This window comes from Lacerta agilis, chromosome 18 (assembly GCF_009819535.1).
Source record: "Lacerta agilis isolate rLacAgi1 chromosome 18, rLacAgi1.pri, whole genome shotgun sequence".
Taxonomy (NCBI): domain Eukaryota; kingdom Metazoa; phylum Chordata; class Lepidosauria; order Squamata; family Lacertidae; genus Lacerta; species Lacerta agilis.
In genome coordinates this window covers 6,397,838-6,425,372 of record NC_046329.1, presented here as the reverse complement: position 1 = coordinate 6,425,372, position 27,535 = coordinate 6,397,838, and the positions used below count along the sequence as shown (strand labels likewise).

General features: G+C 47.9%; 1 protein-coding gene across 3 annotated transcripts in view; it reads right to left on the bottom strand.

Moving 5' to 3' along the window:
• Positions 1–27,535, bottom strand: part of RFX2 (regulatory factor X2) — a 46,723-nt gene that overhangs the window by 14,274 nt on the left and 4,914 nt on the right. Inside the window, exons 2-8 of one of the 3 annotated variants that reach the window (XM_033136469.1) lie at positions 16,866–16,978; positions 13,251–13,340; positions 11,331–11,410; positions 9,477–9,741; positions 6,384–6,458; positions 2,453–2,634; positions 157–276 (exon numbers count right to left, since the gene is read on the bottom strand). In XM_033136469.1, the coding sequence (XP_032992360.1) occupies positions 157–276; positions 2,453–2,634; positions 6,384–6,458; positions 9,477–9,741; positions 11,331–11,410; positions 13,251–13,340; positions 16,866–16,970 (917 nt within the window). In that variant the 5' untranslated portion in view covers positions 16,971–16,978. The remainder of the gene's footprint in view (positions 1–156; positions 277–2,452; positions 2,635–6,383; positions 6,459–9,476; positions 9,742–11,330; positions 11,411–13,250; positions 13,341–16,865; positions 16,979–27,535) is intronic. The other 2 variants (XM_033136471.1, XM_033136470.1) reach the window with 2 other exon arrangements.

Genomic DNA, 27,535 nt, shown 5'->3' with positions numbered 1-27,535 from the left:
CTCCCGGGATGCTACCTGTCGTGGGGAGCGGGGTTTCCTGACAGGTAGATTTGTGTGCGCCGTTTTTGTGCTGCTTATTGTATGCTGATTTACCACGAGTATTGGGCAGCATAGGTTTATTTTTGCAGCGGTTGGGGGAATCGGCAACATCCGTACCTTTGTTTCTGGTGGATGGGCTGTTGCCTCATGGCCATATACTGAGCGTCCTCCTGCAAGCGGTTGAGCGGGGAGTCTGGCTTGAGGCGGATACCGTAGTAATGGTATTTGGAATTTCCCCTGAGAGGGAGAAGATCGGTTAAGTAAAAACAACAACAAACAACAACAACAACCCAACCAGCACCTTGCCAGTCTAGGGGCTTCATATTGCCGGGCTCTGCATTTGAAGTCTCTGAGCACCCTTCGCAGGATAGGATAAATTTTTATTTCAGCTATAAGCCCACAGAAATAGAAATAGCACATAGCATAACATAAATATAAAACACGGATACGCATTTCTGGTACATAGATAAAATATCACTACACCACCACAATTAGAGGGGCACAATCTTTAAGTATATCACTATTACGGTTTCAAGGAATAATTAAAAATAAGATGTTAAAATATCAATGATCGTGTAACATTCCAGCTCGTCTCTTATACGAGAGAACTGAAATCAGAAATCTTGCTACCTGCAGTGTTCTGTGCGGGTCAGCACACAGGTGAAACTCGAAAAATTAGAATATCGTGGAAAGGTTCGTTTCTTTCAGTAATTCAACTTAAAAGGTGAAACTAATGTATGAGATAGACTCATGACATGCAAAGTGAGATGTGTCAAGCCTTTATTTGCTTTAATTGTGATGATTATGGCGTACAGCTGATGGAAACCCCAAATTAACAATTTCAACTTGGGGTTCATCAGCTGCACGCCATAATCATCACAATTATAACAAGCAAAGGCTTGACATATCTCGCTTTGCATGTCATGAGTCTATCTCATATATTAAACTCCAGTAGCTAATGAAAACAATTGCTTACATAAATGGACTTTTCCACAATATTCTAATTTTTTTGACTTTTACCTGTATGTGCTAAATGAGATTCAGATGGTTTATTAGCAATCTCCAAGATTATTGGATTATGCTGGTCGGAGCTGCAGTATACAGAGGGCAATTAAACATTATATGGTAAAGGGATTCTATTGGTTTATTATCGCAAGCACATAAAACGGAAACTTGGCCTTTAGAAAACCTGTGACTCAGTACATTGGATGGAAACACATTGAACCTTGCTTTGATGAATGCGAATCCTTCGTAGAAAGTTCTGCTATGCCAAGTCAGACCCCTCGGCCCATGTTGATTGGCACTGCTTTCACTGGCTGGGAGGTGCTCTCCGGACTTTCAATTAGGAGGGAGTTTCCAGAGCTACCTGGCAGCGGATCTGTGGCATTTCGGACAGGAAAGGCAGAGCAAGTGCTTTCTTTCAATACGCAGGATGAGACCCTCCCTTGCCTGTGGACCGTTTGGCCAGAGTGGTGCATGCTCTGGTTATCTCCCGCTTGGACTACTGCAATGCGCTCTATATGGGGCTACCTTTGAAGGTGACCCGGAAACTGCAACTAATCCATAATGCGGCAGCTAGACTGGTGACTGGGAGCGGCCGCCGAGACCATATAACACTGGTCCTGAAAGGACCTACGTTGGCTCCCAGTATGTTTCCGAGTGCAAGTCAAAGTGTTGGTGCTGACCTTTAAAGCCCTAAACGGCCTCGGTCCTGTATAACTGAAGGAGCGTCTCCACCCTCATCGTTCAGCCCGGACACTGAGGTCCAGCTCCGAGGGCCTTCTGGCGGTTCTCTCACTGCAAGAAGCGAGGTTACAGGGAACCAGGCAGAGGGCCTTCTCGGTGGTGGCGCCCTCCCACCAGATGTCAAGGAAATAAACAACTATCTCACTTTTAGAAGACATCGGGATGCAGCCTTGTTTAGGGAAGCTTTTAATGTTTGATGTTTTATCGTGTTTTTAATATTCTGTTGGGAGCTGCCCAGAGTGACTGGGGAAACGCAGCCAGATGGGCAGGGTATAAATAACAAATTATTATTATTATTATTATTGGCAATTGTCCTTCCTTAACCCTCCCCACCCGAGCAGGATTCTAGTCCTCAGGCTCCAAAAACAAAGGGCTGGTTTTAAATAAGAACGCCGGAAGTAACCTTACGCCGAGTCAGATAATTGGGTCCATTGAGCTGGGCACTGCAAATACTGCCTTTCTGCAGCTCTCATAGGGTCTTTCGCGGCCCTGCCTAGAGGCAATGGGGGTTGCACAGGCTTGGAAAATATGCCCTCCACCGCTGAGCTGCAGTCCCTAGAAATAAAGCTTAAGTTTCCGGTCCTCGGGGTTTTGAAGGAAGATCGAGCCCGGTGTATGCAGAGGCCTCTTAAGCCCACCCTGCCGCAACCCCGCCTCCCCTGCAAACCTTGTGCCAAGCCGGCGTGTCCTCAGTCCCATGAAGACGGAGCGGATCAGCTTCCCGAAGGACGCGGCGTTCACAGGGTCCAGCTTGTGCTCTTGGCAGTGGCGCAGGTAATGGTTATAGAGAGAGCTCCGGGGCAGGCTGACCCCTTCGGCCGTCTCGTAGTTGTCCAGCAGCCACTGAAGCTACAGATTTTATTTTTATTTTTTGAAGGAGAGAAGGGGGAGGGAAGAGAATTTAAGAGGATTTTGCATTCTGTGTCCCATTTGTTCACACGCATCCAGCTCCCACAGAGGACGCAATTGAAACCAAACCAGGATAGCTCAGTTGGTTAGAGCGTGGCGCTGATAACGCCAAGGTTTCAGGTTCAATCCCTGTATGGGACAGTTGCATATTCCTGCACTGCAAGGGGTTGGGATAGATGATCCGCAGGGGCCCTTCCAACTCTACAATTCTGTGATTCAACAATTCCACGAACCTCTCCCCTTACCACCAAGCAAATGCACAAAAGGTAGGTGTCACCTTTTGCAAACCCGCTTTGAGCGGCGTATAAATTTCATGCAATAAAATAAATTCTACTGCGGTCTGACCGCAGGCCCCCAAAATGGTTTGACAGGCCAATTTTTGTTGTTGCTGTTGCAAGAGACGAAACCTGAATTTGTCGTGGGCGAAAATGCAGCTTAGCGGTGGAGAAAGTGCGATCTGGAATGCAGAAGCTTCAATCCCTACCGGGGACACCCAACTGGACCCACGAAACCATTCAGGATCAGACTGAAACCTCACACGCACCCCCTGCCCCCCCAACTCATGAACCGATGAAGCAGAGAACTTCAACCCTGCCAGGGGCTGCTTTGCCAGTGTTTCACAAACACAAAAAACGTAACCGGCTGCGTTATAACACAAATGGTAAAGTCTGTTATTTACTGTATCATATTAACAGATCGACAAAGATGAGACATAAAATTCAACCGAAGGACCAGAAGACCCAGTGGATCTGTTACTAAAGTCCATTCCACATGCGTTTGTTCATGTAGTCCAAAAACAATCCATACGTAGGGTATTGTAATTCCTTAAGACGACAAGGATTTCCGGAATATTTTTATCCTCGTTTCGCCATCCTGGGCTTCATCAGTGATATGAATTCAAATGTGACGTTACACGACAGAGGATCAATAGCACAATGGTGGCTGCGATAAACACAACCGCCTTATGGAATTACAACTGGACTACATAAACAAACGCATGTGGAATGGACTTTATTAACTGATCCACTTTTATCTGTGTTATAACGCAGCCGGTCACGTTTATTGTGTTTGTGTAGTATCTTGTACGTAGCCAAAGGTTTATTGTTGTGTTGCCAGTGTTTCATGCAGGAAACATGCTGGCGAGGATTAGCCTCTCTACCCACTGTTCCAACTTTGCCAGGTTTGGGGGGGGACCCACCGGCAGGGACGGAGGGAGGGAGATGAAGATCTGGCCTGCCAGGCCAAAAACAGTTCCCCGACCCTAACACGCTACAGGACGGCTTCAGACAGACCTAAGTTCAGAGTCTGCCCCATAACACACACGCTGCAATACACTGCAGCTCTTTCCTGCCCCCCCCCCACAACTGTTGTGTTGCTCCCTGTTCTTTCTCCCCTGAACCCAACAGCCGAGAGAAGCTACCAAGAGCTCTGCGAAGGGCTAAGAAGCATGCAGTTAACTTGGCAGGTAGCAAGAAGAGGCACCAATTCAGGACAGGACAGAAAGAGGAGCCAAGCAGAGGAAGTTCTGCTGCAACTGAAGACAGGGAAGGCTGCGGATAAGGGGGAGATTTCTGAAAGCAGCAGTGAACCAGAAGCAAAGCTCTGAAGGTGACTTGGTAGCTACGACTAATCCAGAATGCGGTTGCCAGGCGGTGACTGGGAGCGACTGCTGGGACACAGGTCCTAAAGGATCTACACAGTTCCTTTAGTGTTGGTGCTGACATTTAAAGTCCTAAATGGCCCAGGCCCTGTAGGCCCGAAGGAGCGTCTTCACCCCCATCATTCTGCCCAGACACTGAGGTCCAGTTCCAAGGGTCTTCTGGGGTTCCCTCACACCAAGAAGCGAAGTTACAGGGATCTAGGCAGAGGGCCTTCTTGGTGGTGGCGCCCGCCCTGTGGAACGCCCTCCCGTTCAGATGTCAAAGGAGATAAACAACTACGCGACTTTCCGGAGACATCTGAAGGCAGCTGGGAAGTTTTAAATGTTTGCTGTTTTTCTATTTTGTTGGGAGCCGCCCAGAGTGGCTGGGGAATAAATAATAAATTAACATTATTTGCTGTGTTTTTATTATTTTTGAAGCCGTCCAAAGGTGCTGGGGTAACCCTGTCAGATGGGCGGGGTACAATTAATTTTTAAAAAAGGTAAAGGTAAAGGACCCGTGGACGGTTAAGTCCAGTCAAAGGCGACTCTGGGGTTACGGCGCTCATCTCGCTTAAGGCCGAGGGAGCCGGCGTTTGTCCGCAGACAGCTTTCCGGGTCATGTGGCCAGCAGGACTAAATCGCTTCTGGCGCAACGGGACACCGTGACAGAAACCAGAGCGCATGGAAACAGCGTTTACCTTCCCGCCGGAGCAGTGCCTATTTATCTACTTGCGCCGGCGTGCTTTCGAACTGCTAGGTTGGCAGGAGCTGGGACAGAGCAACGGGAGCTCACCCCGTCATTGCGGGGATTCGAACCGCCGACCTTCTGATCGGCAAGCCCAAGAGGCTCAGTGGTTTAGACCACAGCGCCACCCGCGTCCCTGGTAGAAGTAATTGATCGGTACCCAGCAGCACATACAAAGGAGTTAATATGCCACACTGGCTTAATGTTTGTGGGAGTCAATGGGCAGCTTGGCCATTGCTGTGTCTTAGGCGGCCTGCCATCACACATGCAGAAGGCGCAGGATTTCAACCCTTGCGATCCCCAGTAGGAATGAGAGGGAGACCCCTACATGGAACCCCGGAGAGCTGCTGCCAGCCAGTGACTGCAACACTGAGCTAAATGATTCAACAGCTTGGCTTGTCCATGGTAGCATCCCACCATTTCCTTTTAAATCAGCCCTTCGTTCGGAAGTACAGGGGCTAAAACAGGGGGCTTTGTTTATAAGGGGAACTGCAGCTTAGTGGCCAAGTTCACACATGAATGGTCCTTGGCATCTGCATGTGGGATAGCTCAGTCGGCAGAGCGGGAGGCTCCTAATACCAGGGTTCTGGGTTCGAGTCCCACGCCGGGCAATAGATTCCTGTATTGCAAGGGGCTGGGCTAGATGACCCCCGGGGGTCCTTCCAACTCTACAATTCTATGATTGTATGACCTGCTCTGCCCGAAACCCTGCAGAGCGGCTGACGGTCAGTGCAGACAATACTGAGGTAGAGGGATCTGATTAGGTACAATGTTCCTATATTGCATTTCGGGACAGCAGATAGCGTGGTCGTTCCTGACCACCTACGGTCAATCTGTCTCTGCTGCCCCCCCAAAAAACCCTCCCCTCGCCTTGCCTCATGATGTGTGCGCCTCACAAGCTCAAAACCGGGGAACACATTTAATTGGTGGGTCTGCCGATGCCAGGGGGGGGGGGGTCAGTCGCACCATTTGCGCGACAAAAACTACCCTAGAAATGTCAACATTTTCAAAAGCAGGGGGTGCGCGGTTTGGCTTTTGGAAAACAGCGGGGTCCGCAGTACTTTGCTAATTGGGAACCGCTGATTTAATGAATGGTTTACAGGGCTGAGGTTTGCTCCTGGCAACCGGCGGGGAGGTGGGGGAAACACATGCTTGCTTTTCAAGTGCCACAAGATGCTCGGCTTGTGCTTCGCTGCAGTAAATGAGACCCTGGAAAGCGCACGGAAGCCGGAAAACAGGGCGCCGGGGTGGGGTGGGGTGGGGTCTACGGAGGGGCCAGGCAGGGCGAGAGGCAAAACTTACATGGCTGTTCAGCAAGCTGCTTTTGTGCGACGTTATGCCTTCATTTTTTTGGAGGTTTTCAATCGCCATTTCAAGCTGGAAAAGGGGCGGCGGCAGGGCCAAAGAGAGAGAGAGAGAGAAAAAAGAAGGGAAATCAGACACTCGGGCAAACAGCCGGGGGACACCCGCTTGGGCCACTGTGAAGCCCTTCCCTCAAATAGGCAAAGTGGGGCATGGGATCAGGCACAGGAAAGCATGATTGTTACATTGGGGGGGGGGAGAGAAGGCATGCAAAAGAAGCCACACAGTGCGGGTGGGTTTTTTTTTTGGAGGGGGGGGATGCGAAAGAGAAAAAAGCAGCCCCTTGCGCTGCAAATATAGGTTTATCAGGCGTCTGTCATTGATTTAGAAGTCACATATCAAAACAGGTAGGCGGTGACGACTTGGCAGCCGAATGCAGAAAGGGTTCACTCTGACCCATTGGAATTAATGGACCCAAATTGGCCATGCTCATTCACTTCAATGGGCTCATCTAAGACTAGCGGTGGATATCGTTCTTCCGGTCTCCGCCCTTTTTCCACGCGACGTCAATGCAGGAATCTGCCCTCACCCCTCCCTTAAGTCTTCTCTTCTTAGCTATCGATCAGCTCCTTCAACTTTTCCTCAAAGCAGTCCGATCTGCACAGCTTAAAAGCCTTTTATTTTTCCCAAAAGGCTCAACGCACTGGATGTAAATGCAAAGTTTGGCAGCGCCCCGTGCGAGGCAGAACAGTTGCTTTTAGGCCCAACACACACCTGAGTCCCAAATGTCCATTTATCTACAGCAGCAGAGATACCCCACTTTTCGTACTTCTGCTCCCAGTGGAGGCTGATCCACTAGGTGAATGGGGCACTGGCCCCACCAACTTGATGCAGCAGCAGAAAAAGCTTTTAACAGAAGTACAGAGTCCATATCAGGCATAGGTAAAGGTAAAAGACCCCTGACAGTTAAGTCCAGTCGCAGACGACTCAGGGGTTGCGGTGCTCATCTCGCTTTACTGGCCGAGGGAGCCGGCGCACAGCTTCCGGGTCATGTGGCCAGCATGACTAAGCCGCTTCTGGCAAAGCCAGAGCAGCGCAAGGAAATGCTGTTTACCTTCCCGCCGGAGTGGTGCCTATTTATCTACTTGCGCTTTTTGGCGTGCTTTCGAACTGCTAGGTTGGCAGGAGCTGGGACCGAGCAACGGGAGCTCACCCCGTCATTGCGGGGATTCGAACCGCCAACCTTCTGATCGGCAAGCCCTAGGCTCCGTGGTTTAGACCACAGCGCCACCCGAGTCCCCGTATCAGGGCATAGTACCACTCTATTCTGCCTTGGTCAGACACCACCTGTGTCCAGTTCTGGGCACCACAATTTAAGAAGGATGTTGACAAGCTGGAAGGTGTGCAGAGGAGGTCGACCGAGGTGATCAACGGTCTGGAAAGCAAGCCTGATGAGGAACGGTTGAAGGAGCTGGATGTTTAGCCTGGAAAAGAGGAGACTGAAAGGAGATATGAGAGCCATCTTCCCATATCCCAAAGGCTGCTGCGTGGGAAATGGAGCAAGCTTGTTTTCTCCTGGGTAGGTCTTGAGCCAATGGCTTTTAGTTACAAGAAAGGAGATTCCGACTTAACACGGTAAGAGCTGTTCAACATTGGAAAGATCTCCCTCAAGAAGTGGTGGACTCTCCTTCCTTGGAGGTTTTTAAGCAGAGGTTGGATGGCCATCTGGCAGGGATGCTTTAGTCGAGATTCCTGCATCGCAGGGGGTTAGGCTAGACAAAACCTCGGGTCCCCTTTCAACTACTCTTCTATGATTCTATGAACTTTGATTAGTCCCTAGACAGACCCAAACAGCCTGCTTTCCTACTTGCAACTAGCCCAGTGAGTGGGGCTGCCTGTCTGCCAGCTTCTTCCTTCTCTGCAGTATGTTTTGCTCTCCTATTACGTAAAGGTAAAAGACCCCTGGACGGTTAAGTCCTGTCAAAGGCGACTGTGGGGTTGCGGCGCTCATCTCGCTTTCAGGCCAAGGGAGCCGGCGTTTGTCCGCAGACAGCTTTCCGGGTCATGTGGCCAGCAGGACTCAACCTCTTCTGGCGCAACGAGACACCGTGACGGAAACCAGAGCACACGGAAACACCATTTACCTTCCCGCCGGAGCGGTACCTATTTATCTCCTTGCGCTGGCGTGCTTTTGAACAGCTAGGTTGGCAGGAGCTGGGACAGAGCAATGGGAGCTCACCCCGTCGCGGGGATTCGAACTGCCAACCTTCTGATCGGCAATCCCAAGAGGCTTGGTGGTTTAGACCACAGCGCCACCCTCGTCCCTGCCCTGCTATCACTGTATTTTTCGCTCCATAAGACGTACCTTTTCCCTCCTAAAAGGGGGAAATGTCTGTGCGTCTTATGGAGCGAATGCGTGGTCCCAGGAGCCGAATTGCCCAGGGCCCAAAAGCAGATTGTGCTTCTTTTTCCCAAAGAGAGAGGAGGGTGTTGAAAGGAAGCCGCTGAACAGCTGATCAGCAAGCGATAGGGGGAGAGAGATAGGGCTCCCTTTCCGCCCCACCCCCTTGCCCAGGCCTCCATTGTTGAATGTTCTGCAGAAAGAGGCTGCTTGTTTCCCCAGCGACATGTGACTGGCTGATTAGATTATCTGTCTGGAAACTGTAGAAATTGCTTCTTTTCCTTTCCTTTAGAAGCTGCAGAACTGCGAGTTGAACCCCATAAAATGGGGCTTTTCCTCTTTGCAAAAGAAGCTTCACAACTTTGAGCTAATCCTCAAAAAAACGGGGCTTTCCCCCTTTCCTCCTCTTAAAAACTAGGTGCATCTTATGTTCAGGTGCGTCTTATGGAGCAAAAATACGGTGCTCGGCAGTGGCACAGATGGGGAAGAACCTAGACTGAGTTGACTCCACCTGCCACCTGCTCTGGCTCTACCTACTGCTTCCGCCCTGCCAGTCCCAATATCCAACAACCACCACTGCCACCCCTTTCAGGTGCCTGAAACACACACACACCCTTCCCAGAATGCACCTCAATCGGATTTCAGGCCGCCCGGGGAGGCGGCAGCAGTGGCGGCAGCGAGCCCCGACGTACCGTGGCTGGGGAGGAGCGCGAGGTGTGAGATAGGGCGTGCCTGGCACTCTCCATGCCGCTGTGGATGAGGTAGGCTCCCGAGCTGGACACGATCTGGCTTCCCCCGATGTCCATCGCGATGCCCACCATGCCGTGCGAGGGGATGGTAGTCGGAGACGAAGGCCCCGTGCTCACCTGAGAGCTACCTCCCTGAGCTTCGAAGTAGGAGGATGCGCTGCTCGGGGCGTAGATCTGAGCCTCGGTGTTGTACGAATAAGCGGCACGTCTGCTGGAAGACCGGGGTTGGGGTGGGGGGAAGAGACAGGAGACAGAGAGACAAGGGGTTTAGTTACGGACACACGCAGGCAGGCAGGAGGGCCTTCCGAGTGGGATTGTGAAGACCTAAGGGTTTGAAAGAAAAGCAAAGGTAAAGGGAACCCTGACATTAGGTCCAGTTGCGGACGACTATGGGGTTGCGGCGCTCATCTCGCTTTACTGGCCGAGGGAGCCGGCATACAGCTTCCGGGTCATGTGGCCAGCATGACTAAGCCGCTTCTGGCGAACCAGAGCAGTGCACGGAAACGCCGCTTACCTTCCCGCCGGAGTAGTACCTATTTATCTACTTGCACTTTGACGTGCTTTCGAACTGCTAGGTGGGCAGGAGCAGGGACCGAGCAACGGGAGCTCACCCTGCCATGGGGATTTGAACCACTGACTTTCTGATCGGCAAGCCCTAGTCTCTGTGGTTTAACCCACAGTGCCACCCACGTCCCTAAAGGGTTTGAAAGCACTTTCCCCCCAAAAAACAGGGTCCTTTCTGTTGGGGATGATTCAATATCTCAATATATCATCCAAAGTCCCTATCGTGATCTTGCTTCCATAATTTTTGACCTGGCAATATATTGCAAATCAGGGTGTGTGTTTGCGTGTGCTATGCAAAAGTCACGATACTAGGGGACGGATGGACCATGAAGCATGTTCATCCTTGTTCCAGACATTGTGAGATATCAGTATATTGTGGTGTTTAGCTGGTAATAATATCACAAATTTGAAAACCAGATATTGCCCTGGCAAATGATCTATAATGAATTGAAAAAAATGTTTAAAAGTACTTCCCCCCCCTGCCCCCGAGTCCTTTCTGTTGGGGATAATTCAGACTGAAATTCCCAGGTGTCAAAAAAGGTTATTTATGTATGCTACAACTGCGGCCTGTGTTTTGTTAGCCCCAAAATAGAAAATGAGCAAGGTCCCAACCAAAGAAAAATGACAACTTAAGCTGACAGAATATGCACAGCTCACGGGCTTAACATATAGAATAAGAGAACAAGAAGAACATACGTTTAAAGAAGGTTGAAAAACATTTATTGAATATATGGGAAATAACTGTATACAGCTGACACGCTGGCAGCATTAAGATAAATTCAACAGTGTAAACAAGTTTTGATGGAGGGAATAATGGAATACGGAATGGTATAGTTTTATTTTGTAAAATATGCAGGGATATAAGATATGCAAAACAAACCATGGAAAGAGAAAGGAAGTCATTGACATCTTAAGGATGTAGAATGAGTATTTTAAATTGTAAATATAAGCCGCGACCGAATATAAGCCGCACCATTAAAATTCAAGGGGGGGAGGAAAAAAAAGAAAAAAGCCGAATATAAGCCGTTCCCTTAAAATTCCACAGGCACTCACACCCGTTCTGTCTTACCGTATGTCTGTTCCGGCAGCGATATTGTAAAAGCCAGTTTTTGCAAGGTCGCGAATTTAAGCCGCACTTTAACTCTTCACGTTGGGAATTTGGGGGAGAAAAGTGAGGCTTATATTCAGGCCAATACGGTAACTGGGGAGGGAGGGGAGGGGAGATTTACTTACATGGTCCCATTGGTATAGACAGCTTCTCCTCCTTCCACGTACTGGACTTGAGCTGGATAGATATGCTGTACCGCTTGCACCTAAGAGAAAGGCACGGAGATGGGAGCAGCCATGAAATCTTGCCATTGCGTCTCTACAACAGCCTCAGCATCCTGCCAGCTCCCTGGGCTGGGAGGCGCAAAGGAGGGCAAAACAGTCTCGTGTCCCCGCACCCCAGCTGAAAGAGGAGTTCAGGGAGCAGGGGGGAATCTTTTAACAATTCTATGTTATGTGGATAAATAGAAATGATAGAGCAAGTGCTTGCTTCTCCAGGTGAAACTCGAAAAATTAGAATATCGTGGAAAGGTTCATTTCTTTCAGTAATTCAACTTAAAAGGCGAAACTAATATATGAGATAGACTCATGACATGCAAAGCGAGATATGTCAAGCCTTTATTTATTATAATTGTGATGATTATGGCGTACAGCTGATGAGAACCCCAAATTAACAATCTCAACTTTGGGGTTTTCATCAGCTGTGCGCCATAATCATCACAATTATAACAAGCAAAGGCTTGACATATCTCGCTTTGCATGTCACGAGTCTATCTCATATATTAAACTCCAGTAGCTAATGAAAACAATTGCTTACATAAATGGACTTTTCCACGATATTCTGATTTTTCGAGTTTCACCTGTAAGGCAGCCTTCCTCAAGCAAGTGCCGCCTGTGTGTTTTGGACTACCAGTCCCATCATACCTGGCCATGTTGGCTGGGGCTGATGGGAGTTGTGGTCCAACAATGTTTGGAGAGCACCAAGTTGGGGACGGCAGGTTTGCGGTGTTTCCCGATTTGACTTTGCGCGATTTCTGTGCTCCAAAACTTTGAGGATGCAAGTCAAACAAGCAGCTCATTAATAATCTAAAGATACATATGTCAACTAATTCAGAGCAGGCCTCCATCTGTTCAGCGACTTCCCGCATTATCAAAATAAGAGAGAGTTCATTACAAGAAAATCCTGCCCCTTTTGATTCAGCTTTTGAAAAAATGTGTCTACTCAGAAATATGTGCCCCTGAGTTGAATGGTACTTACTCCCAGGTTGTGGGAGGACTGAAACCTCAGTGAATACCTCATTTTTAAGGTGCCGATGAGGACCTTTTTGGATGAAATTCATCTGGGAATTTTTCCTTTTCGTTTAACTGTATAGCAACACCACTTAAGCTCAGAGAACGATGCTCGTTTGAATGCAGTGCGTCCAGTTAACGTATTTGCACAATCGTACCTTGGTTTGCAAACAGCTTAGTCCATGAACAACTTGGAACTCGAACGCCGCAAACCCAGAAGTAGGTGTTCCGATTTGCGAACTTTGCGAAAATCTGGCAAAGCTCCCATGGCTTCCGATTGGCTGCAAGGACGCTCCTGCAGCCAATCGGAAGCCGCACCTTAGTTTCTGAACGTTTCGGAAGTTGAATGGATTTCCTGAACGCGTTCTGTTCGCAAACCAAAGTATGACTGTATCCTGAACTTGCATGTTTATAAAAAAAAGTTTTTTTTAATTGCAGCTAATCTGTGGCTCTAAAAGGGGCAGGGAGAGATAGACTAAGAAAAGAACTAATGCTTTTTCCCATTTACAAACACTTCCCTGTTTGGGTCCCCCAGAGGCAATCTTCATTCGATGAGAAGTTAGGTGTTCAAGACAGAATCCAGCTAGTCTAAACTTGCCCACTGCTGTTTTAAGGGAAGCATGCCTCAAAACTCAAGAGCTTAATTATTATTTTTATTATTTTTTTGCAATTTAAGGTTATTTTATGGTATGTTCTGACACTATTATCCCCAAACCAAGACATCTGATGGTGCAATATGGTTTCTGAAGCCAGCACAGGGCTCAGCTGAAGCCTGGGAGCAACCTGGTCTCTGTTGCAAAATGGAGATTACCGTACCTGCTGTGGAACCTGCTGGACTCTGGGGACGGACAGCTGTTGCATTTGTGCCCCTTTCGGAGTGGAGCCTGTCGCTTGTACCAAAACCCTCTGGAAGACAAACGAAACACAGAACCACCCTTTTAGATGCCTTTCATTCCGATTCCCTTGGTTGTATTGTTATCGGAGAGGGGGGAATCCAATTGTTGAGAGGGAGCTCAACGTAAGGTGGAGTCTGTTGCCTGGGTAAGATTTCTCTCATTCTGGCTAAATATCTGCCTCGACTCTGATAGAGACGCTCTCCTCCAGGCAATGTTATTGGACACCTTCCTCTCCTCTGGGTTACAACACTTCAAAAGGAAGGTTCAACAACTGGGGCTATCAGTGGAATTTCTGCACTCAATGTCCTTACTATCTGCCAAGGCCACAATAAAAACTAGGTTGTGGGACATCGAGCGCCAAGAACTCATAGAGGCAGCAGGCAAAACATGTTCCCCTCTCTATTTTCATCTTCCGTGGGCACACGAAACAAATTGTAATTATCTTGATTTTCTACAGAACCCCCCAGAAAGAAGGGCTTTTTCGTTGGCCAGGTTCAACGCAAATCCATCGAACCTCCTATGGGGAAGGTTTTCAGGCAGGGTGGAGGGCGAGAGGATTTGTCCATGCGATGACCATCAGGTGGAAAGCCTGGTTCATATGGTTTTTCACTGCAAACTTTACGTCGATCTCCGCCAGCAGTTCCTGGACCAGCTCTGTATCCCTAGAAGGAGACCAGAGCGGGAAGTCTTGCGTTTCCTACTAAAGGGAACTGACCAGGCGCTTACCAAATTGGTAGCTCAATACCTACATTTGCTCTTTTCTCGTCGTAATATTCTGCAGTCGTCTGAGTTATCAGGAGTCCCAGAGCTATGTGATCGTGGACAGCGGAGTCTTGTCTCTTTTCTCTTCTAATATAGTTTGCCCCACTGTGAAAGTATTATTTCGCTACTGTTTTGTATGTATGTATGTTTGTTTGTTTGATGCCAATAAAAGGTTGATGATGATGAATTGACATTTATCCTAAGTTAATAAAACATTGATCGAGTTCCCGCCTATTCCAGTGTTGCCACCTTCTACACTAAAACAAAACAAAACAGAAAGTCCCAAACATTTCGGGGACATTGCCTCACAAGGAAAGAGCTGCAATATCCTCTGGCACCGTCCACACTCTTAAGATGGCTAAAAAAGACAGAAAGATGGATTCACCCTGAGAACCATCAGCAGGGAGCCAGCCTTGAATTCCTGCTTCCTTCCCACCAAAGGCACCTAGCATCTCGGGAGATTTTATTTTCATTTCGGCAGAGCTGATGGAACGAAAGGGCAGCACCAGCCGCACACTCTGTAGGATCCCTCCCTGAATGGGTCTCACACAGCCAAGAAAGAACTTAGCATATGAAGTTGAAAGTGTGCAAATGTACCAAATCTTTGAGAAAGAATATTTTGATGAAGAAGAAGACTAGATGTTCTAGTCTAGATGAGATGTAACATGTAAATTTGTATGTATGAATATACAGTAAATCCTGGGAAAGAATTTACTGAAGAAGCCCAAAATTGTCCAGGGGCGAAACAGGGGACAAACGCCGGCACCCTGTCTAATTTTTGTGCGTCACATCTTCAATATTCCATCTGATTGGACTTGCTTTCATCTATCAACATCTGTGCGTATCATCTGACTGGACCTATTTTCATCACTATCTACAGGAGCCTGGCTAAAGACATTTAAAGACTGAAATTGTCCTGTTGTACTAACTTGAATGAGTTTTCTGTTTGTGGCTTCTTTGTTTGACTTTTTGCATTGCTCTCTTTTTGATTGGACTACCAATATAGAATTCAATAAGTGGAATGGTTTGGTAGATTTGTGTGTGCCGTTTTTGTGCTGCTTATTGTATACTGATTTACCTTGAGTATTGGCAGCATAGGTTTATTTCTTCAGCAATTCCTGGCCTTCTCGGCTTCTCATTTCCCCAATCTTATATTCATTCAACTCTCCACATTTCTGCAGCGTTCTCTGATTAGTATTATTTTAAAATCAAGAAAATGCACCAGCATTTTTCCCCCTAACACACATATTCTCAATTTCCCCCTAATTCCCTCCCCCTCCCCAAATCCACCCCCCCAATAGAATATAACGCAGTTTCTGCATTTTCACCAATGCATGCACTTTCATGCACAACGTAACCTAGCATATGCATTTTTGTACACATCCGTTGGCTGCTGAACTGCCCTGGGAAATTTCAATACAGTGGGACCTTGGTTCTCGGACTCAATCTGTTCCGGAAGTCCGTTCAACTCCTGAAATGTTCGAAAACCAAGGCGCAGCTTCCGATTGGCACAGGCGCCCCGGAAACAATAGCCGACAGCCTCATCGGAAGTTCGGCTTCTGAAAAACGTTCGAAAACCGGAACACTCTCTTCCAGGTTTCTGGCGTTCGGGAGCCGATTTGTTCGTCAACTAAGCCGTTCAAGAACCGAGTAACTGCAAATTTCGAAGGACGGCTGTTCGATAGGCTTGCCTTTGAATGTGAACATGAGTGTAATTTCTCCTCCACCCTTTGTCCCGCTTGCTGCAGGCCCTGCAACTTGCCCCATCCGTATAGACGGTTCACAAGGTTTGTGAACAGAGAGGGACAGGTGAACAGACAAGAGACAGACCGCACAGGGTGGTTGCGGGGACTGTGGACCTCAACAGATGCCCTGTGGTGCCTATTCCTGATGCCAGCTTGGTGGTGGTGGGAGGAAGCAAGCAGATAAGATTCCTTCCCCCTTTTCCCAAAGCCTCGGAGTTTAATAATAATAATAATAATAATAATAATAATTTATTTGTACCCCACCCATATCGGGCTGGGTTCCCCCAACCACTCTGGGCGGCCTCCAACAGATATTAAAATACATTAAAATATCACAGGTTAAAAACTTCCCTAAACAGGGCTGCCTTCAGGTATTTTCTGAATGTCAGATAGTTATTTATCTCTCTGACCTCTGAAGGGAGGGCGTTCCACAGGGCGGACGCCACCACCGAGAAGGCCCTCTGCCTGGTTCTCTGTAACCTCACTTCTCGCAATGAGGGAACCGCCAGAAGGCCCTCAGCGCTGGACCTCAGTGTCTGGGCTGAACAATGGGGGTGGAGACGCTCCTTCAGGTATACAGGACCAAGGCTGTTTAGGGCTTTAAAGGTCAGCACCAACACTTTGAATTGTGCTCGGAAACGTACTGGGAGCCAATGTAGCTCTCTTATATGGTCCCGGCGGCCACTCCCAGTCACCAGTCTAGCTGCCGCATTCTGGATTAATTGCAGTTTCCGAGTCACCTTCAAAGGTAGCCCCATGTAGAGCGCATTGCAGTAGTCCAAGCGGGAGATAACCAGAGCATACACCACTCTGGCAAGACAGTCTGCAGGCAGGGAGGGTCTCATCCTGGGTACCAGATGGAGACAGCCACCCTGGACACAGAATTGACCTGCGCCTGCATGGACAGCTGTGAGTCCAAAATGACTCCCAGGCTGCGCACCTGGTCCTTCTGGGGCACAGTTATCCCATTCAGGAAAGGAAGCAAGAAGGCATCACTCAGAGAGGAGAGCGGATGGAGGGCTCCTTACCTGCTGGGATGCTGGCACCGGCTGGACCACCGGGGCCTGGACCGATGCCGACGTTCGCAGCGCCACAGGAGTCGTGGAATCTGAGCCGCCCTCAGACTCCTGCATGCCTGGCTCTAGGAGAGAGAGGATGATGGGGTGGTGGGGGGGGGAACAAAGACACAGTTTTTAATTAACAGCAAAAGCTAAGGGTGCATGCTGGTTTCTCGGTGGGCCGGTGGCCATGGCAAGCGATTTCTATTTGCGTTATTACGTTCGGCACAACAAGGGGAAGTTCGGCTGCAAGTTTCTCGAGTTCGAGTTCCGCCCTGACGTAAACAACAGCAATTATAAAAATGATGTTGTAATAACCTGCAGTTTCCTAAGAGTATATGTTTAAAGAAGATGAATAAATGAACCAATTAAGTTAATTTGGATATGCAAAAGATATTGAAAATAAATCTAAGGAACTGCAGAAGGTGGGAGAAGGAACTCAAGTTTTGAAAGGTCAAAATGATTGTAAAATCAGCGAAATGTTTAAATCTGAAAAGTATAAATAAAAATAAAATAAAAAATAAAATAAAATACGGACGCCTAAAGGAAAAGCAGGACATTCTGGTTATCAAATCAGAAACTGGGATGGCTTCTGCACATCCAGGACTGTCCCTGGAAAATAGGGACACTTGGAGGGTCTGCATCTAGAATAGTTAGTCCAGATCCTTTTACCCATTTATAGTGCTTCTCTGCGTAAACTAGAGTAGTACCTTGGATCCCGAACACCTTGCGAGTTGAACGTTTTGGCTCCCGGACGCCGCAAACCCAAAAGTGAGTGTTCCGGTTTGCAAACGTTTTTTGGAACCCGAACGTCCGGCAGGGCTTCTGATTGGCTGCAGGAGCTTCCTGCAGCCAATCGGAAGCCGCGCTTTGGTTTCTGAACGTTTTGGAAGTCAAACGGCCTTCCGGAACGGATTCCATTCGGCTTCCGAGGTACGGCTGTATGTTCAACCTCCACTGTCTCCAATGCCACCCCCCACCATTGTTGGAGGCCAGAAACCGCAGGAGGAGAGAGAACTTGCACTCTTCCCATCTAGTTGACCCCCGTGAGAACGGGATGATGGACTAGATAAGCCTCATTCAGCAGAGAAAATTCTGCTCTTCTTAAATCCTTAACTGAAGCCAAGGGGGAGCAGTTGCCAATCGAAAACAAAACGTAACCACTCCCCCCGCCCCAATTTTTTTTCTTTTAGCCGTCCCACGGAGTTATACCAAAGAGCAAAGTGGGTTTCCATAATACAGGAATGCTGATGGTAGGAAAGAGAGTCGCAAATAGACGCCGCCTCTTGCGTCACGGACAAGCAAACTCCGACTTGCAAGCAAACTAGGCAGACGCTCGGGACAGATGGAGTCCCTAGAAACCGTCTCTATTTACCCTCGGTATCCAGGCACGGAGCATGCAACAGGAAAAGGAACTATTTGGAAAGAGGGGAGGGGAGGGGGGGCCCCAGAGAAGCAAGGAACCAACTTCTGGGTTCTATTTCTGGGGTTAACATGTGCCGTGACCCTGGAGAAGCCAAACAGCGTTTGGGAAACGTGCTCTCGTCACCCTGTTCCTCCGGATCGCTGGTCTTCGGGGGTGGTGTTTTCAGAACCAAACAGCGGGTCACACAATGGTGGTTTGGATTGCTCCGTGTTTTTACGAGAAAAGGCAGGAAGAGAAGGGGGGGGGGACAGAGAAAAAGGGGAAGGGGGGTCGGATCTAAAGGAGGAGGGACATTGCTTTCTTTTCAAGCGGCGTCAAGGTGGAGGTTTTCGAAAGGTCTGCCACACGATTAAAGATATCGAAGATGATTAATTCAAATAGATTCTTGTGACCTGCCCCCCCCCCAGAAGCCAAGGAGATAAGTAACTATACAACCTTCGGAAGACATCTGATGGCAGCCCTGTATAAGGATGTATAGATCTGAAAAGTATAAATATAAAATAAAATAAAATAAAATAAAATAAAATACAGACGCCTAAAGGAAAAGCGAGACATTCTGCGATCGAATCAGAAACCGGGATGCCTTCTGCACATCCAGGACAGTCCCTGGAAAATAGGGACACATTAAAAAAAATGTTTAATGTTTTATTATGTTTTTATATACAGGTGAAACTCGAAAAATTAGAATATCGTGGAAAGGTTCATTTCTTTCAGTAATTCAACTTAAAAGGTGAAATTAATACATGAGATAGACTCACGACATGCAAAGCGAGATATGTCAAGCCTTTATTAGTTATAATTGTGATGATTATGGCGTACAGCTGATGAAAACCCCAAATTAACCATTTCAACTTTGGGGTTTTTCATCAGCTGCACGCCATAATCACCACAATTATAACAAGCAAAGGCTTGACATATCTCACTTTGCATGTCTATCTCATATATTAAACTCCAGTAGCTAATGAAAACAATTGCTTACATAAATGGACTTTCCCACGATATTCTAAATTTTTGAGTTTCACCTGTAAAAGATGCAGTCGGAACGGATTAATAACCCACAAAGGGGAGGATGGAAGTCCAGGAGATTCCTTGGAATCTTGTTTTTTATGAATTATGTGTGATATATCTCTGTAAAGTTTTGATTTGGAAAACCAAATAAGCAAATTTTAAGGAAGCTGCCCAGAGTGGCTGGGGCAACCTACTCAGATAGGCAGGGTAATAATAATAATAATAATAATAATAATAATAATAATAATAATAATAATAATAATAATAATAATAATAATAATAATAATATTTCTGGAATAGGGTGCCCCTATTTTCATCGGAGAAATGTTGGAGGGTATGTGGGTTATGTCCTACCTCTCTGCCTCTTCTCTAGCTCCCCTGCGTAGAGGACAGAGAGAAGCGTGAATGTTTCTGTAGAAACAGGCCTACTGCCCAGAGGTGAAATTGATGTTTGTTTCCCCGCCCACTTTTTGTCCCTGGCTCCGCCCACCGCTCGAATGTGGCCCCTGGAAGTTTGCGCAGAAGGTAATGCGGCCCTCGAGCCGATAAAGGTTCTGCACCCGTCCTTTGCAGGCTGAGGCAGTGCCCGGACCTTAGGAAGATAGTCTAAATTTTTTGTCATTGCAAAGATCCCAGGTCTTTTAGTACAGCCCTGCAGATTTTAGTAAGAGAGTGCAATTCACCCAAGTAATCTGGCATTTGTAATCTAAAGGACAGCATCCCATTAAGTAATAATTCAGAGCTGACCTACTATTTCTCAGAGGCCTAAATCAAGAAATTCTTCTATATATATATATATATTTCTTGATTTACAAAGGTATTGCAATGTCTCTCTCGTATTTTTCCGTATAACATTTTTACAAATCAGTTTTTTTTGTTGAGACATTAGGAAGAAAAGAGGCAGAGAGGTGGGGCAGATGGGGGGGATAGTTTAAAATTAAAAACAAATGGGGAGCAGTCCATTTCCAGCCCACCTGCCTATCGTAAGCAATTTGGTGCTGCCGTTGGGTTGTTTTCCTCTGCCCTGCCCACCATTCCTTTTGTGTCGTGTCTTTTTTCTTTCTTTGTTTGTTTTAAAAGACCAAGGGCAGGGACTGTCATTTGTAAGATGCTCTGGAGCAGTCTGGCTGATGAACAAGACAGAAATGCTTTGAATAAATAAATAAATGCATACATACATTCACACACCGATTATTGATATTATTATTATTATTATTATTATTATTATTATTATTATTATTATTATTATTATTTCTAGCCTCCGCAAAGTCTGCCCAACCCTCACCTGCTACTTCACAGCCCTGCTAGCATGGAGAGCCATGTGAAGATTTTGCTAAGTCAGGCACGGAGCCCTGCTCATAACGATGACAACGAAAGCACAACTCTTTACAATCCCGAAAGTTGTCACGTTGCAGGCTTTTAAAGTCTCATTGTGGATCTCAAAAACATTTCCATTCAACAAAAGGCTCCCCCCGCCGGCACATACAGGTGAAACTTGAAAAATTAGAATACCGTGGAAAGGTTCGTTTCTTTCAGTAATTCAACTTGAAAGGTGAAACTAATATATGAGACAGACGCATGACATGCAAAGCGAGATACGTCAAGCCTTTGCTTGTTATAATTGTGATGATTATGGCGTACAGCTGATGAGAACCCCAAAGCTGAGATTGTTAATTTGGGGTTCTCACCAGCTGCACGCCATAATCATCACAATTATAACAAACAAAGGCTTGGCATATCTCGCTTTGCATGTCATGAGACTATCTCATATATTAAACTCCAGTAGCTAATGAAAGATCGCCGAAGAAAGATCGCCGAAGAATGGATGCTTTTGAATTCTGGTGCTGGCGGAGACTCTTGAGAGTCCCATGGACTGCAAGAAGATCAAACCTATCCATTCTTAAAGAAATCAGCCCTGAGTGCTCACTAGAAGGGCAGATCCTGAAGTTGAGGCTCCGGTACTTTGGCCACCTCATGAGAAGAGAAGACTCCCTGGAAAAGACCGTGATGTTGGGAAAGATGGAGGGCACAAGGAGAAGGGGACGACAGAGGGTGAGATGGTTGGACGGTGTTCTCGAAGCTACTAACATGAGTTTGGCCAAACTGCAGGAGGCAGCGGAGGATAGGCGTGCCTGGCATGCTCTGGTCCATGGGGTCACGAAGAGTCGGACACGACTGAATGACAACAACAACAACAACAACAACAACAACAACAACAACAACAACAGCTAATGAAAACAATTGCTTACATAAATGGACTTTCCAACGATATTCTAATTTTTCGAGTTTCACCTGTATACACACATATTCACACACACAAACCACCACCAAAGACGGGGCTTTGCAAAGCACTTTTCACTTAGTTAAGAAATCAAATAAGGGCCAGTGGAAAGGGGGGGGGGGCAGGGATAAGCCCCCTTGCAGAACGGCTGCTGTCGGCTCCAAGAGCCCCGTTTTGCTGCTGTTCCTGAAAGAACAGGTGAATTCTGCGCTTAAAGAGCAGACCCAGGAAAAAAATCAGTTTTATTTTAGGGGCTAAAAGTGGCTTGCATGCCTCTCCGTCTCCTCCTCTAAGCCCCACAACCACCCTGCGAGGTAGGTTCGGCTGAGGGAGGCAGTGAGCGGCCCCCGAGTTCACACCCAGCGAGCTTTGTGGCCAAGTGGGGGGGAAATCGGTCTCTCCCCCAGGTTCTAGCCCAGCGCTCTAACCACTGCACCACGCTGCCTCTGGTCGTTTGCCCCAGGTCAGCCCTGCCCATCAATTTCGTCGAGTTCAATCGTGAGTGTGACCAGTGTTGGACGCAACTCCTTTTTCTTTTAAACAGCCCCCCCCACCCTACCCCTGCCAATTCCTCCTGCTTTCCTGGACATTGGTTTCGAAGGAAGATTGGGTTCGTGGGGTGCTCGGCTTGCAACTGGCGCTCTTCTCGAAAAGCAAGCATTTTAAAAAAATAGCTTCATTTCAATTACTATAGAAAAGAAATGATTATTTCCCTTTTCCCTCTCTCTGCAACCCTCTTCCCCCCCTCTCCCCCCCCCACCTACCCTGCCATCCGCCCTGGAACGATTGACAAATCAGCCTGACATATTTAGTGTGTTTTTAATGGGAGGAGGAGGGAGGGAGAGTCGTGGCGAGGGGGGGGGGCGACGGCGGCGGAGGCATTGTTTAGTTTGGGAAGCATTCTATCCGTTGCCGGGCAACCGGCCCCTGGAAACGGGAGTGGACTGCGTCGCCCGGGGAAACCGTTGTTACTCAATAAACAATGCGGGGACCGGTGCAAAACTCAGCCAGCGCTCCCGTTATTAATTGAACATCTGCATGTGCTTCTATCTCTCTCTCTCCCCCCCCCCAACAACACCAAACCCCCCCCCCCCACGATTAAAACTGGAGGAAAGCAGATAGGACTTTGAAGCTGGAGTTTGGGAGCGATTATCTTGGTGCCCGAGCGGCTGGCTCAATTTGATAATATTGTTGAATCCTCAAATGCAGAAGTTGTTGTTCTGTTGTTTTTTTTCCAAGGGATGGAGGCGTGGGGGGGGGCTTAATCTCCTCCACCACCCCGTAATCCTGGGTGGCACCGGGGTGGTGGAGGAGATTAAGGCCCCCCCCCAACTACAGAGGCGGTTTCAAACTGCTCCAAAACAAAACTTTTCGCTCTGTCCCAATCTGCCCCCGCGAAAAGATGGGCAGGCCTGACCTACAAGAACGGCAGCCGAGATGCAAGAAATCTAACAGCCAAGTGACCTGCAAGAATTTCACCAACAGCCTCTTCTCAGAAGCTACCAGGGAGCTGGGGCAGGAGGCACCAATGGGAACTGCAGTTTGCCCCAAGAGAGCTGCACTTTTAACGAACCACCGTTCCCAGGATTCTTTGGGGAAAGTCATGTGCTTCGCATATATGGCGTGGAAGTGACCCATAACAGGGATTCTGACAACAGGATGACGGATGCTGTGCCTGGGCTACAGTATAACCCTGTCTAACATGGGGACCGTATCCCATTTTGCACCCACCCTCCCCAAAGTACATTCCGAACCTGCCTTACACGTTGCAAATTATTTCCATTAATGAACACCTCACAGCTTGCTTTTAGATATGTGCTGAAGTCTCTTAAATGTATTTCCCCTCAAAACATACAACTGGACGCCTGCGTCTGCCCCGGCTGCAACAAAACATGTCTCTCCTGCATCGGTCTCGACAGCCGCAGCAGGCACACCGCAGCTGTCCAGCAGCTTGACCTCCCCCCCTCCAACAAAAGCGTTGTCTCCTGAGGAAGACGGATGCCAAACAACAACTAAACATTTAAACGTTCGAGACCCGTGTCCCCGGGTTGGAGAAAGTGCTGAATCCGGCAGAAATCTAATCTGCTCATTACTCGAGAGGTGCGGATCGGTTTGTTCGCAACGGGATTTGCAGAGGTCCAAGTCTTTCTGGCATCTCCAGCCGGGGCTCGAGGAGTGCGTTCAAATCCCGGCTCAGCCAACAGTTGGGTGGGACGGCACAAGGGGCCGCCACAAACCTACGTCAGGGGCTCTGTGCTTAAAGGCTAAACCGAGGAGCAGATACAAAGAGCGAGAGAAGGCCAAGGGGTGTAATCCGAACCCGCCTTTCCACAGCTAGACGCAAGCCGCCCACTCCCACCGCCAAGCCAAAAACCTTGATGATTCGAGCGAGCGTGTTGCCTGGGTGGAAAGGAGATGCAACTTCTCCAACCATCTCTCATTGAAGCTCTGTGACACATTTCACCGCCACCAAGGGAGAAAAAGACTGCAAAGCAAAGGACGGGTTAGGGCACAGCTCACGTTTTCATCCAACCGAAAGCCGAGTTGTTTCCATCTCGAGTGGGGAGCTGGTGTTTCTAAAGGAGCTTTCCGCACCACGGAGAATCGCGACGGGACCCACAAATTGTGTACGCTTGAAAACGTTGGCAACAGTATGAATAAGTTTTGATGGGTGCAGTAATGGAATACTGAATGGTTTAGTTTATACAGATTTTGCGGGGGTTTATGTTATGCAAAATGAACCATGGAAAGAGGGGAAGGGAAGTTTTTGATATTTTAAGGTTGTTTAAATGAATATTCTAAATTGTAGAACAGAAAAAAAATAATTAAAAAATATCTATACCTATCTATCTATGAAAGAGAGAAACCACTAAACTGGCAGCCAAGAGAACATCATGTAGGACGTGTTTCAAAGTTGCGGAGACTCCGCACTCCCGGCAGAGGAAAGTTCTGGCTATCAACCCACAATGCGCTGGCAAAGCGGCAACTGTCTGTGACTTCTGTGAATGTTGTATACAAAGCAAAAAATACACAAACGTGCACAGACCACAAGGAGGAAAAATGCCTTCCTTACTCCTGATTGTCATAGCTAAGCCTGAGTGTCCAAAATAAACACAACGCCCCATCTCCCTGACTTTACCTGTTTCTCCATTTCCATTCCCTCCCTCTGCTTCCCCCATGCCAAATTTTAAACTGGAAGCTCCTCGGGGCAGGGATCTGCTCTACAGTATTCTGCAAAGCAAGGGGGGTGGTGTGCAAAGCAAAAACTACAAATCACTGCACGTCACAATACACTCAGTGGGAATGAGAGTTTGTCGCACATCAGATTCACGGGAAGACGGAAGCCAAATCCACATTTCCCTGTGAGTTTGGTAACAGCAGGCGCACCATACATTTAAGCATAGCCGCGAACTCCCTGGGTTCCCCATGACAACAAATTTCAGTGCCAGGGTCATGCATGCTGCATGGCACCCATAGCCCCAGGCACCCATGGTTGTGGAGCCAAGCTGGCACTCCTGCTCCAAAGCACCCTGGGAACTGTAGTTTGCTCCTTAAAAGGTAAAGGGACCCCTGACCATTAGGTCCAGTTGTGTCCGACTCTGGGGTTGCGGCGCTCATCTCGCGTTAATGGCCGAGGGAGCCGGCGTACAGCTTCTGGGTCATGTGGCCAGCAGGACTAAGCCGCTTCTGGAGAAGCAGAGAAGCACATGGAAACGCCGTTTACCTTCCCGCCGGAGCGGTACCTATTTATCTACTTGCACTTTTGACGTGCTTTTGAACTGCTAGGTGGGCAGGAGCTGGGACCGAGCAACGGGAGCTCACCCCGTCATTGCGGGGATTCGAATCGCCGACCTTCCGATCGGCAAGCCCTAGGCTCTGTGGTTTAACCCGCTGCTGCAACTCCTTTAACAAATGATGGTCCCCCGGGGGAAGTCACACGCTTTAAATGTAGTAAATTGTGGACGTGACTGAACACCGTTCTTTCGGGGAGCACTCCAATGCCTAGGTTACCTTCATCCAATTTAGTGGACCAGGCACAGCTGGAGAGGCAGTGATGGAAACTCACAAAACCAGGGCTTGGCGAATGAGAAAGTGAACACACACACACTGAAAAGGCCTGAATTTGAATGAAATGAGAATGACAAGATCATGTGAAACAGCAAAGGCAGTCAAGACAGCTCCGGAACCTGCTTCTAAAGAGCAGTGCTTTAGGTGTGCGCTGGGCCATGCGCTGAAAGCCTCCCCATGATGAAAACAGCGCACACGAAGGATTCAAAGGTCTCTGTTAGCAGGCTCTCCTCCTTTCAGAAGTTCGCTTGTGATCCAAAGAGCGCTCGCAGGCTCCCGGTTTTTCAAACTGGCTTGGTGCAAGCAAACCAAGGCCGAGACCAAGTCTCTCTGGCAATTTTTTCCCTTTTCCATTTATAGATCTGTGCTTTGGTGCCCCCATGAAACAGGGCAGGGCTGCCTCAGCCCCGCCAGGTGTTGGTGAGGGCCGGTGCAAGTTGAAATACTGGAGAGAAACCGGTTCCTCATCTGTGATGAGGAAAGGAATGATGAGAGGAACGAAGCCCCTTTTCCTTTTCATTCATGCTACTCTCCAAAACAACATCCAAACTACTGTATGTCTCGCTAGCTTTCCCTCCGTCCCACTATAAGTTTTTGAGGGGCGGGGGACAATGTCTGGGAAGATGATACAAAATAAAAAATTAAAAAAAAATCCTTCCAGTAGCTCCTTAGAGACCAACAAAGTCTGTTATTGGTATGACCTTTTGTGTGCATGCACACTGCTTCAGATGGGAGCGCATGCGAAGTAAATTAGGTCGTTTCTTAATAAAATGCAAACAGAATCAATTTCCTACCCACCCAGATGACATGCCCTTGCAGGGCCCATTTCTAATAAATAACGATTTGTAAAATCAAGCATATGATGGGAGACTCTTAGCAATTGCGGACAGGGAACATCCTTGGAAAATCAGCAGGCCCCCTGTAATGGCACAGAGGCGTGCCACACAAGGTTGTTGTTGTTGTTCAGTTGTTCAGTCATGTCCGACTCTTCGTGACCCCATGGACCAGAGCACACCAGGCACTCTTGTCTTTCACTGCCTCCCGCAGTTTGGTCAGACTCATGTTGAGAACACTGTCCAACCATCTCATCCTCTGTCGTCCCCTTCTCCTTGTGCCCTCCATCTTTCCCAACATCAGGATCTTTTCCAGAGAGTCTTCTCTTCTCATGAGGTGGCCAAAGTCTTGGAGCCTCAGCTTCAGGATCTGTCCTTCCAGTGAGCACTCAGGGCTGATTTCCTTCAGAATGGATAAGTTTGATCTTTTTGCAGTCCATGGGACTCTCAAGAGTCTCCTCCAGCACCATAATTCAAAAGCATCCATTCTTCGGCGATCAGCCTTCTTTATGGTCCAGCTCTCACTACTGGGAAAACCATAGCTTGAACTATATGGACCTTTGTCAGCAAGGTGGTGTCTCTGCTTTTTAAGATGCTGTCTAGGTTTGTCATTGCTTTCCTCCCAAGAAGCAGGCGTCTTTTAATTTCATGAGCGCTGTCACCATCTGCAGTGATCATGGAACCCAAGAAAGTAAAATCTCTCACTGCCTCCATTTCTTCCCCCTTCTATTTGCCAGGAGGTGATGGGACCAGTGGCCATGATCTTAGGTTTTTTTTTTTATGTTGAGCTTCAGACCATATTTTGCGCTCTCCTCTTTCACCCTCATTAAAAGGTTCTTAAATTCCTCCTCGCTTTCCCACCCAAGGTTAGAACTCCTTTAAACTGGCTTGATCCATGTGAAAACCATGACAGCAGACTCTTTAACAGTCTGGGGTCCAAATGCAAGCCCCCAGGAGTATGTTTCACCAGGGCAAGGAAGGTGCCGACTTCCTTTCCCGCATGTTCCTGCACCGTCACAGGAAA